This window comes from Girardinichthys multiradiatus, chromosome 21 (genome assembly GCF_021462225.1).
Source record: "Girardinichthys multiradiatus isolate DD_20200921_A chromosome 21, DD_fGirMul_XY1, whole genome shotgun sequence".
Taxonomy (NCBI): domain Eukaryota; kingdom Metazoa; phylum Chordata; class Actinopteri; order Cyprinodontiformes; family Goodeidae; genus Girardinichthys; species Girardinichthys multiradiatus.
The window spans coordinates 12,479,239-12,491,661 of record NC_061813.1 but is presented as its reverse complement, the minus strand read 5'-3'; the positions used below and the strand labels follow the sequence as shown (position 1 = coordinate 12,491,661).

Sequence of the window (12,423 nt, the reverse complement as noted above, 5' to 3'; positions counted from 1 at the left end):
GTCCATGAGGGTGTGTGTTGGCAATGACAACAAAGCTCCCATTCCCAAGGTGAAGCCAAACACTGAAAATAAAAAAAGAAGAATTAAGTGGGGTTCCTAATAACATAGTTGTGAAAATGTTTTGCTTTGGGTGCAACGGTGGGGCAGGGGTAACACGCCATCACGTTACCCCTGTGCCATGTTACTGGAGGCTTCAGTCCTCGATGCAGCTGTCAAGGGTTCCACTCCCGGCCCAGGCGACCTTTACTGCATGTCTTGCCCCTCTCGCCATCCTTTTTCTGTCTGCTTACTGTCGAACAATTTAGGAATTTTGTGCCGCAAAAAAAGAAAATATACGGCTTCAGTGGTGTTTATACTTTTCTGTCACAAGGCCAAAATTGCAAGTCACAAAAAGTAGTTGGTGTTTTACTGAACATTTTCCTATTCAGGACCACTTAAATGTATCTGCCCGCCAACTGCACTTTGTATGACTGCTCTGTACAAGTCTGAGTGCCGCCAGGTGGTGAAATAGTTATTAGCTTAAACAGTCAAAATAGCTCAGATTGCTGTTAGTTGGAGCTTTTGGCATAATGAGGTGAGTGAATCCTCACTCGTGCAGACAAAGAATCTGCATAATGTGGTATGAGATTATTTAATGCTTTTAACAGTCCATTGCTGCATCATTTGAGTAGAACTTACATCAATTTAGTAACGGAGACCAAAATGTGGGGCATGCATGGCGTCTCAGAGTTGTGTCGCTCATGCAAAGGAATTTTTTCTACTATGATATTTGACACATTTAAAAAAACATTATTAAAAAGCGTGAAATGAAAAAACACTAAACAGCTTTGTGCAAGTGAACTGATTGTAACCTTCTTTTTATTTCCTGAGTACACAAAGAACTGACTGACAGGACAGAGCCTAATGAGTCAACGTTGTGCTGCAGATAAGTATAATCTTCAAAGCTGCAGGGTAACAGCATATTTTGCTAGTTTTACAGGACTGCTACCTTGGTAGAAAAGGGCAACCTGGAGAGGATGAAGTTAGTGTGTTTCCACAGCTTCCTACACAGCCTTAACAAAAAGAGGTGGCTAAGTTGAAAAGGGGCCCTGAGGGCCTGCCAGTTTGCAGGAGGTGCTGAAGGTTGGAGGTTTGATCCCCTTTGCCACACAAACAAACACACATACAGTGGCAATGTCATGCACTGTCAGGCACCCCAGGGCAGTACCATGTCAGGGAAGAGAAATGATCTGTGAATCCTGGGGGAGCATTCAGCTAATGTGCAATGAACTCTGTGTCCCTGCACAACCACGAACCTCTTCCTCTTACTAGACATTCTCATTGTTCAATGAAGTGAGGCATGTCATGTCTCTTTCACAGATGATTCCCTTAAAACTGTTAAAATGTCAAAAGTAATAGTACGGTATATTTGCTTCCTTTACCACAAGATGACTGTTAAAACCTCACAACAGTGTCTGTGAAAGTTGCACCGACAGCCCCTCAGGCAGCAGTTGCAGCGCAGATATTAATTAACTTGATTGTGTTGGGAGACATGTTACATGAGAAACAGTTTTTTCTCATCTCTACATTAGAAATTTTCTAACATACCAGAATAGAAGAGTTTTCCACAGCTGTACCCAGCTTGTCATCTTTCAAGCTAAAATATCAGTGTTGTTTAGGCCAAAAATATTGTAAAACCACCATAGATACGTTCTAAGCAACATCACAATGTGATCTGAGTTGTTCTGAAGTAGGATAACGTTGGATGTCAGAGGAAAACAATATCTTCACCTTAAAAAAAAAAGAATCTTCAAAAAGTTGCAGAATCACTGCAGGGAGGAACTCAGCAGTCAATGCAGAAAAAGAGTCTAAACAGAACAAAGCAAAACTCAACAGGTAAAACATAGTGAAACAATGCCTGAGCAGAATACGATGCAAAAATACTTTATTCTTCCATATAAAGATGAACCAATGAGCTACTCCCAGAGAAAAACTAAGTTTCATACCGAAACAAACATTCTTCATTTCTGCCTTCCGAGCAGCTAAACCATCTTTGTTTAGAGCTACAAAAGCTACTTAACTCTTTAAAACAATGTACTTTAGTTTAACAATATCTAATTAAAAAAATCTGATTAGATTTTTAAACAAACGAAAAATTATTACATTTTTGTTTTTAGGTTTTAAAAAAACGAAAGTCCTCAAACGTTTACATAAAAGGAATGAATACAATTTCTTTAACAGAATATTCAATTATTTTAAGATAATGATGTCAAGAAAGTGCATAGATTCCAAATAAAATCCCCCAAAAAATTACTTAACAAAAAATACAACATAATTAGTGTAAGTAAATTGCTAAGGCTGCAATTTATCATATTTATTGCAGCTTAAAACACTGCTCAATTGTTCATTATTTTTGGCCAAATTTATTAAGAGTCACAGTAGAGGGTCTAAAGAGCCACTTGCAGCTCTGGAGCCACTGGTTGCAGACCCCTGCTGTAAGACTTTCGAAGACTTTTTGGAAGAATGAACCAATAATGTTACATTTCTAAGAGAGGTGAACCAAGAAGAGACCTCCCCAACACGGGTACATGAAATGTGCAACATCAGCATTTTTAGCATGACGTATTGTACTTTTTTACTCTAGATCCCTGAGAGTTCAAACTCAAAATTATTTCACAGCCACCCGTAGAGTTCAAATCCAGGTCAGTCCAGCTTTGGCAGTAAAACAAACTTGGCCTACTGTTGTGGCCGTTGTAGTTCAGTTCCTCTGTTAAAGTATTTACAATTAAAAATGGCTTATTCCTTCTTTTAAATCATAGGAAATGTATGTTTTTTAATAATTATTTAAGAAATAATTGTTTTGTTTTGTTTTACCAAACCAGTGCCACAGTTAGTGGCACCCCGAAAAGTTGCTATGAAATTATTATAGTTTATGCCTGTTTAGAAGCTTTTAATTACTAATCCATGACTTCATGTTTCCGTGTGCTATTGATTTAAGACAGAGGTCAATTTCTCTTTGCCAGGAAAGACCAGAGAGCAATGTCGGTGTTTTTTTCATGGCAGCACAGAAGAAAAGATTCAATTCAGATGAAGCTTCACGTGCAGCACCTTGTTTTATAAATAAGCAAAACTGTAAAGGTAAAAAAAAATGGTCCAAGGGACCAATAAGTTAGGGTTTCTGTTCCAGCACAAATCATTATAAGGAATTGATTTAGTATTATGTCTTCAGAACAGGGGCCATAACAGGGGCCAAGACCAGTTCTACAGGGGCACTGGTCCCTGTTAGCCCCTGTCTAGAACTGCCCATGCCAGAGAGCATGATATTCAAGTAAGTTGATTAAGTAAGTAAATGCCTATGAGCAAAGGTAGCAAAAACTCAAACCTGTATCTAGTCTGAGCAATAATTAATCAGTTTAAAACAACTGAAATGGTGACAAACAAAGCTGGAAAACAGTTCAAGTTTATCTTGCCAATAAGCAGAGTAAGAAGTGTATTAAGGGTGCTAAAAAAATCTCCAAATGTCACTTTTCAGGAACTGCAGTAGAGAATTGCACCAACTCCCTTGACAACCATTAGACACAATCTATAGTCCAACCGGCTCTTTTGGAGGAATGCAAGGAAAAGGCCTGTTCTGTCCTACTATTACAAACATAAATGTATGCAATTTGTGTGGAAAAAGTTTAGCTTTTCGGCAGAAAAAAAAAAACACTTGTTGAACTGTTAATGAAAGTACCTCAAGCCCACTGTTAAGTGTGGTTTCTGTCTCTGTGATGCTGTGGGCCTGTTTTTCTTCTAAAGGCCCTGGGAACCTTGATGAAATCTTTGAAATCCAATGAGATTTTAAATAAAACACTTGTGAACATTACCAGTGGCCATCTCCGTCCCCAGACCTAAATCCTACTGGAAACCTGTGGGGTGAGCTCCCGATGATGCTACTGCAAAATAATTTTTTCTAAGACTTTTTACACATCTTTACAATGAGGGCAAATAATACTGGAGGGTGTTATGCATTTCACTGTTTCTTATGTGTCTTTAACTCATTTTAAATAGATATGCTGTAGATACATTTTTCTTGAATGCTTTTATGTTGCCTTGTTGTTGCATTGCGCCAAAAAAATAAATCTGTCTTGCCTTGCTAAGGGTTTAGCAAATAAAACAAGTGGTTCATGAAAAAATTATGCTTCTTTTGTCAACCCGGCTGAAAATTAACGATTACAGACAGTTACTGTTACTGCACAATAAGAAATAATTTGGAGCTGATATACGTGCCATCTCTCTGCCAAGTGATCATTTGTTCCCTCAACAGATGAAATGAAGCCTTTTTTCCAACCTCATTTAATGTGGTTGCTGGAATGAAACAAAGACAGTGAAATAAGGAAATGGGAGGAAGAAAAAGACTCAGTGATGCAGAAAGCATCCCAGAGAAATGAGAAGAGATGGATACGATGAGAGAGAGACACATGCAAGCGCCGCCACGCTCTATGCAGTCAGGTGACAAAGCACCCTGCCCGAGGCCACAGCCGTCATAAACGCAGTAATAGAGTGAACACACATTTTCATTAGCTATTGATTCATTTCCAATTCTCCATTAATTTTGGGGGGCCATCACCACACAGTGGCCTTTCTCCTCCCCAGGCAACGTTTCTCGGCTCCGCCTGCTATAACCATGGTAATTACTGCCCTGCCGCCCCGCAAGCTGTTCACAGACTCACACTGCTGGAAAAAGAATGAAGCATTCTCCAGGAAGAGAAGCAAATGAAGAGACAGAGAAGAAGAAGAAGAAGGAGAGAGAAAAAAACAGACTAAAAGGGAGCAATCAAAAGCAGCAAGGCTATCACCTACAGGGATGCGGTTTGACAAAACAGAATTACAATGGGCACTGAACAATTGCTGTTATGCCATTCCAGCCTTAATTGTCAAAGAGCTCAATTTGTTCAAAGCTCAGGGTATGTAGTGCAGCCTCAGTTGCTTCAGTAGGCACAAACGTTGTTCCTTTTTTTTTGGAAAAAAAACTTGTATAGTAAGACAGACTTGTACTTGTATGGTAAAGTGAGAGAAGAGTCATGCAATAACAAGCACCAGTGACTGAGAGGATGATTCAACGTCGAGTGAAACCAACCTTAGAGATGATATTTAACTTAGAGAGCACACACTAAATGTGCATTATATATAGTTCCTAGCAAAAGCATTCATATCCCTTCAACTTTTTACATTTTGTCATGTTACAACTAAAAACCTAAAAGGTTATTTACTGGGATGTCATGAGAAACACCAACTAAAGTAATGCCTCATTGTACAGAAGGTGAAAAATTATGCATGGTATTCAGAAACTGAAAAAGTTGACAAGCATTTCTAATCACCCTAACCCCATACCCTGAGACCCCAAAATAAAATCAGGTCCAACCCTAATTAGTAAAACAGCGCCCAGATGTGTGTAATTTACTTTCAGTATCAATCCGGTTGTTCTGTGAAGGTCTCAGAGGTCAGGGTGAAAGCTGTGGAGAAGTTTAAATAAGGGTCAGCTAACAATATCCTATGCTTCAAACATTTCACAAATCACTGTTCAATCCATCATCCAGAGTATGATATAAGTATCCCACAACTGGCATGCCTTACAAATATGGCCATATCCGCATAAACTGACCCACAGTGGCACCACCAAGGAAGGGCCAGGGGGGCAAAAGCCACCCTGCTGGCTTCCCTTGGCTCACAACATTATGTGCATGATATTTTTTTTATATACTAACTGCTGGCCTTAGGATATAAGAGTATGCTTTAGTAAGGCTTTTATTTAGGATTTTTCTTTGTCTAATAATTTATGTATTTTGGTTAGTTCCCTAAGTCTGCCGTTTCAATTTATTTATCACTCAGTCCTGGCCCCTGCTAGTGGCCCCATCTACCCACCACCTGGAACAACATCTGGGGGTGCTTCTGGAAGTCAACAGTAACTCTGGAGGATGGGCAGAGATTCACAGCTCAGGTGGGAAAATCTGGTCTTAATAGAGGAATTGTAAAAAACAAAGCCAGAGTTCAATTAAGCCATAAAACTTTTTATTTGTTTTGGGTTTTTTTTTTGTGGCACTAGTGGCCATTTTATTTTCACATTTTTTCAACAGTGAGCTGACAGGACAGGGCTCAGAGTCGAATCCGTGAAAGCACAGTGGGGTGATGGCAGCATCATGCTGTGATAATATTTTTTGAAAACCACATTGTTTTTTCTTCCACTTCACTATCCTCTCCTTGTCTATCACCTAAGATTCCAATAAAATACAATAGATAGAGTCTGTGGCTGTAACATGACAAAGTGAAAAAAGTCAGGCATTGATTTGAATTTTCTATAAATGTAGTACTTTAAAGCTATAGGATTCTCAACTGCTTAAAAACATTTTGGAATGCATGTTCCATGTGATAAAATGAGGCTGACCTACAGGGCAGGCTCTGTCAGTCTGTACTCTCAGCCTTTTTAGCAATCTGAGATGAACTCAGGCAGATTTGATAAAACAGATGAAGAAATATGAATAGGTCTTACCTGACAGAGGAAACACTAAGGAAAACATGTGAAAAAGAGAACAAAGGGTGAAATTAGAACTTTTGAGTAATTTAGTAATACATACATCATGTCAAAAATACATTGCACTTGATGGATAATCTTGGAAAAGCATTTATATTATCTAAAAGGGTATGATATTTCATCCAACTTGAAAAGAACAATAAAACACAAAGCTGACAGGAAATCTCCATACAGAATGACAGACGCGTTTAGTAAGTGGAGAACATTACTATTCTGCCGTAACCTGCGCTGGAAATTGTTGCTGTTCATTGCACCTGAGTCTACTCCAGTAGGTTGGGGGGGGGGGGGGGGGGGGGTGACTCTGCTATGTTCATCTATCATACTGGCCGCCTCCATGTGCTGCGAAAAAAAAATGGAAAAACTGATGGCAAAGCAAATCAATTACACGAAAAAGAATCATGTCACCTGTCAAATATACGCAATGTTTTCTGTCATTTGCTCTGGCATTATTTTTCTTCCAGCAGCTCATGTTGCTCAAGATTCAGTTTTGAAAAAAAAAACAAAACAAAACCTTTATACATTATTAACAAACCTCATCAGTTTTACCGACACAAGCCCAACCCCACCGCCCGCCGCCCCACACACACACACACACACACACACACACACACACACACACACACACACAGTCCTTTATTATTTTGTTTTAGTTGAGATAAAGTCCAACAATTTATTGGTTTGTTCTTAAAAACGTGTTCACACCCCTTCGAAGTTTTTAACATTTTCTCGCATTACAACTGCAAACTTTAAATGTATTTTACTTTGATGTTATGTGCTAGACCAACACAAAATAATGCAGAATTGTAAATTGGAAGGGGAGTTTTCTAAAGAAAGATGAACTAAGAGTGCATTTATCGTCTTTCCCCTTTGCTTTGATACCTCTAAATAAAATCCATTGCAACCTTTTATCTTTAGCCAATTAGTAAACAAAGATCAATTTTGTGTAATTTATTCTCAGTATAAACCCATCTTTTTGTGAGGCCTCAGACGTCTGTTGGCATGGAGACGAAGGAACACAGCAGATAGGTCGGGTAGAAAGTTGTGGAGATATTGGAAGAAGAGATCTCATCAAGTATTGTTCCGTGTCATATCTAAATACGGAAAGAGCAAACTGAAAAGCTACCAAAACATCACCATCCATCTATATTGGCAGGCCGGGCAAGAACAATATGATTTAGAGAAGCAGCCAAAAGGCCCGTGGTGATTCTGGAGGAGCTGCAGAGATACACAGCTCAGGTGGGAGGATATGTCGACAGGACATATATTAGTCGGGCACTTTGCAAATTTGGCCTTTATGGCAAGTAGAAGATGGGAAGATGGATGGGGCTAAATACAGGGTAATCCTGGAATCAAACCTGTTGATAGCTGCAAAAAGACTTAAGATGGGCAGAAGTTGATCTTCCAGCAGAAAAGTGACCCTAAACATACAGCCAGACATACAGTGGGATGGTTTAAACCAAAGGATATTTATGTGTTAAAATGGTCAAACTCCAGACCTAAATCCAATCGAGAATGTCACCAGACTTTTAAATTAATGTTGTTGGTCCTCTACATCCAATCTGACTCCGCTTGAGCTATTTTGCAAAGAATGTGTAAAAGATTTCAGTCTCTAGATGTTTGAAGCTGGTAGAGACATACCTCACAAGCCTTGCAGCTGTAATAGAACTAAAAATTAGTTTCACATAGAGGCTGATTAGAAATGTATGTTTCTGATTCAAACATAAAAAAATTAGAAAGCCATATATAATTTTTCTTCAGGTTCACCATTATGCACTACTTTTGACTGATTTAGGACACATTTCATGATACATTGAAATGTGTGGTTATGATAACAAAAATTACTAAATTCAATTCAAAAAACTAAATTCAAAATACAAAAAAGTTAAAGATGTATGAATACTCTGATTAGGCTCTCTATGCTCTTTTTAATCCAATAGCCAGTGCCATGTATGAAATTCAAAAGGGAACCCCTTCAACCCCATGAGGTGGTAAGGCCTAGCAACATGAGGACAAGCAAATGGAAATAAAATTAAGCATCTTGCATGTTTAAGTGACTCGTAAAAGAACCTCATGATTTGAGCTTGAGGGGGTGGACACAAAGGGCTAGTATGCCAAAGTGAGGAAAAAAATGCACATGAAGAGTTATTATATTCACTTAAATTAAGGGTACTTGGAAGAAAGGTAACATAACGATAGCGTTGTCAAGGAAACAAGTGCCACAGCGACACCTTAATCTGGAGAAATATAATTGGAAAAGAAGTGATAAATATCTTTCAGTCTGGGCATATGATGTACTGAGCGACATTTGAAAGGAAGGAGCCTCAGCAACCATTACCCAACTTATTATACAAATAACACTAATGAATAAATACAGTAGATAAACAACCTTAGAGGTTAAAAGAAGGATTTACAGGCACAAACGGACTGCTGAATCTGTCATACAGCAAACAGTCTGGGTTACTAACCTTACTATGATTAAACAGTGCACGTAAAGGTGAAGAGCTACAGTGTAAATAGCAAAACGAGTCCACAAAACAAATATCAGATCATGTGAGTGCACGCACGTACATGCCGCTTTGCCTCTGTTTCCCACCACGCGCCCTGTTTGAAGTCGCGACACAGGCAAGTCGCACTGTAGGAAACAAGTGTTATTAGTGCTTCAACCTTGGAAGAGGAAAAAAGAAGTCATAAAGAACTCTGCAAAATGACATGCAAATAAGGAAGAACTCCAGAAATCTTTGCTATCTCTCCCCAATTATCTTGTTAATTACAAGCCATTGTGGAGGGCTCCTACTGTTGGCGGACTCTCTGATTATATAGTGCATTTGTCCTCACTCTCCATAGCCTAATCAGTAATTACTACCTGCAGCTGCTGCTTGTGCAGAACAGGCTTGGACATCATGGGACAACGCCGAACACCGGGTAGTTTGAGGGATCCTGTTCCTGTCACCATCCAGCGTATAAAACTGAATCAGATGGAGATTGTTGCTGTAGATTGGGCCACAGTCACATTAGAGTACATATTCCTTTTCCAAATTTCTTCATCCATTTCAGAAGTGTAGGGAGAAACAGCCACACACAGTTATAGTAATAGTTTAAAAAAAAATAATAGAATAACATATTTGTCTCCATGTAAATATGTTAATCACTTGAAGTATTATACATAACGTGCTGTGAAAAATGTATCGACTCCTCACAGATTTACTATGTTTTTTTCTGTCACACATTTCAGATCAAACTAATTCTAATACCAACAAACATAACCTGAAGAAATACAAAGCAAAACGTTTTTAAATCATGATTTCATTTACTAAGGGAAGAAAAATTATCCAGATCAACCTGGCCTTATGTGGAAAAAGTAATTACCCCCCTAAATGTCATAAGTGGGTGTGAACAACAACTGCTAAAAAACACAATAGCTTTTTATAAGAGGCTTTTAGTGGCATATCAAAATAAGTCTAAAACATTTAAATGTGGCAAAAGAGCAGAGGCAGACGGAATCTTTTGGATGGGGTGGCTTTAGAGAGAGATATTAGTAACATTTAGAGAACAAAAAAAGATTTCTACCAATTTGATCTAATAAGGTCATGGAGAAAACTGAAATATAGCACTTGATTCAGAAGCTTTAATAACCACTTTTAACACAAGTACTCATTCTTTCTGTCAGAAATAAAAGTCACAGTGGGAATGTCGCTGCAAAACACACTTAAATCATCACACCTCCACCACCATGCTTTGTACTGAAATGCTGTTATTCTTTTTCTCCAAATCCCATTTTTACTTGTACCAGGTGTCTTGTGGTCTATTCAGATGTAACTTTGCAAACCCAAGTTGTACTACCATATTCTTATTAAGAAGAAGAAATAGAAAATGAGGAAAAAGAAGAAGAAGCCTTATCCTGGCACCACTTGTTCAGTTATTTTCTAAATGTACCACCATGAACTTTACCACTTACATGCTACCTATAATCTGAAGATGGAGATTCCTGGGGTTAAATTTGCTGGGAGGTCAACTCATGGGAAGATTGGCAGCAGTATAAATATTTTTCACTTGTGTATAATATTTCTCACAGTAAACCAATAGATAGGTTCAAATCTTATCTGCATGACAGAACGTTTTCTGTAACTTCTGGCAATAATTCCTCCAGCTTTGCTTCTCTCACATATGGTGTTCCCCAAGGTTCCATTCTTGGGCCACTAATATTTTCTATTTACATGCTACCACTTGGTCAGGTCCATGATTTCAATGTCTCTTTTCATTTCTATGCAGCCGATTCCCAGAAATATTTAGCTATTAACCCATCAGATGTCTCAATAAACGTACTCTTTGTTTTTCAGACATTAAAACTCTGATGTCTGATAATTATGTCTTACTCAATAATGTCTCGACTAGAGACAGAAGGAGGAAGGGCTCTTATTGTCAGGGCTCCCAGTTTGTGGAACGCTCTTCTGCTAAATATTAGTCAAGCTTCTTCATTGTCATCTTTTAAATCATTGGTTAACTACTCTCTTTATCAAATACACCATTTAAACAACCAAACCCAAACAAAAGGATTCCGACACACACCAAGATCCTGGAACAATTTGATAGATTTTTAGCAATGATACAAAAGCCTACCATGCTCTCTCTGGCCTTCTAACAACTAGTGAATGTACTGTGTGATCCCTCCAGGCAAGCACATTGGGTGAAGCCCTCAGGCTGTATTTAGCTGCCATTTCAGAGCACATGTCCCTAAGGGTGAACTACAAACTATAACTGATAACACTTTGATTAACATGCTTCTGCATTCCTCACACTCTACAGAGTTATATATATATATATATATATATATATATATATATTTGCTTCAATTTGGATCTCATCCCAGCAGAAGACCTTCTCTGTGTTCTGTCTGCTGGCTATATGGCTAGTGGGAAACTTCAAAAAGGATATTTTATGGTGTTGTTTATACAGTAGCTTCTTCTTTCCATTATTCCTATTTTAATCTCCTTTAAAATGTATTCCTGACCTGTCTGGTGAGTTCCTTGGTCTTCATGGTGATGTTTGTTCACTAATGTTCACTAACAAATCTAAGGCAAAATGGTTGGATTTATATGGCGATTATTCTGGACAACTTCTGGACAGAGTTGGTTGTACTAGATTTTATTTAGGGGAGTAAATGGAGTCACATACAAATGGAATTCACAATTTTTAAATTTTTATTAGTTAAAATTGTTGAATTCCATGCATTATTTTCCTTCCAACTTATTGTTATGCACTACTTAATGTTGATCCATCACGTATAATCACAGCGTAGTTGTAATGTGGCAAAATGTGGAAAAGGTAAACGATTATGAATACTTATTTAAAATGACTAGGAAGTTGCTATTTCTGATAAAGTGCAAGGTGGATGACTCAGATGGTATCCTTGGTATGACCTATGGACACAGAGTTTTGCTTTTGTCCATTCATTCTAACCAGAGGCCACACACTCACCTGTAAAACACAGCAAAATCCCTAAATTCAAGTTATATATCATGGCTTAAAGCTGTCATATAGAACGGGTTGTATTATGACAGTGACATGCTAATAAAAGCCTCACACCAATAAAGCAGTATTCAACCCTCCACAGTGGGTTGTAAATACACAGAACATTGCCTTGGTGGAAAAGGTTCAGAGGCAGTGGGGCATTTGACTGCCAGGACGTGTGGAAATAGCAACGAGGGTGTTGTGTGGTTAGTAAAACAACCAGGCTACCTTCAGAGGTCGAGGCTTCATCGTTAGCCTATTAATCACAGCAGCTTCTGACTCCTCCACTGCCATGAGCACAGGCTGGCTAAGATCAGAGAGTTTAGTGCTAATGTTCTACTGTCAGGTTAAACATCCACCATTCA

General features: G+C 38.5%; 1 protein-coding gene across 1 annotated transcript in view; it reads right to left on the bottom strand.

The window, feature by feature from the left end:
- The window catches only part of adarb2 (adenosine deaminase RNA specific B2 (inactive)), a 282,592-nt gene that overhangs the window by 198,923 nt on the left and 71,246 nt on the right, over window positions 1–12,423 (bottom strand). The window contains exon 2 of the mRNA XM_047348928.1: window positions 6,509–6,523. Coding sequence (XP_047204884.1) covers window positions 6,509–6,523 — 15 coding nt within the window. The remainder of the gene's footprint in view (window positions 1–6,508; window positions 6,524–12,423) is intronic.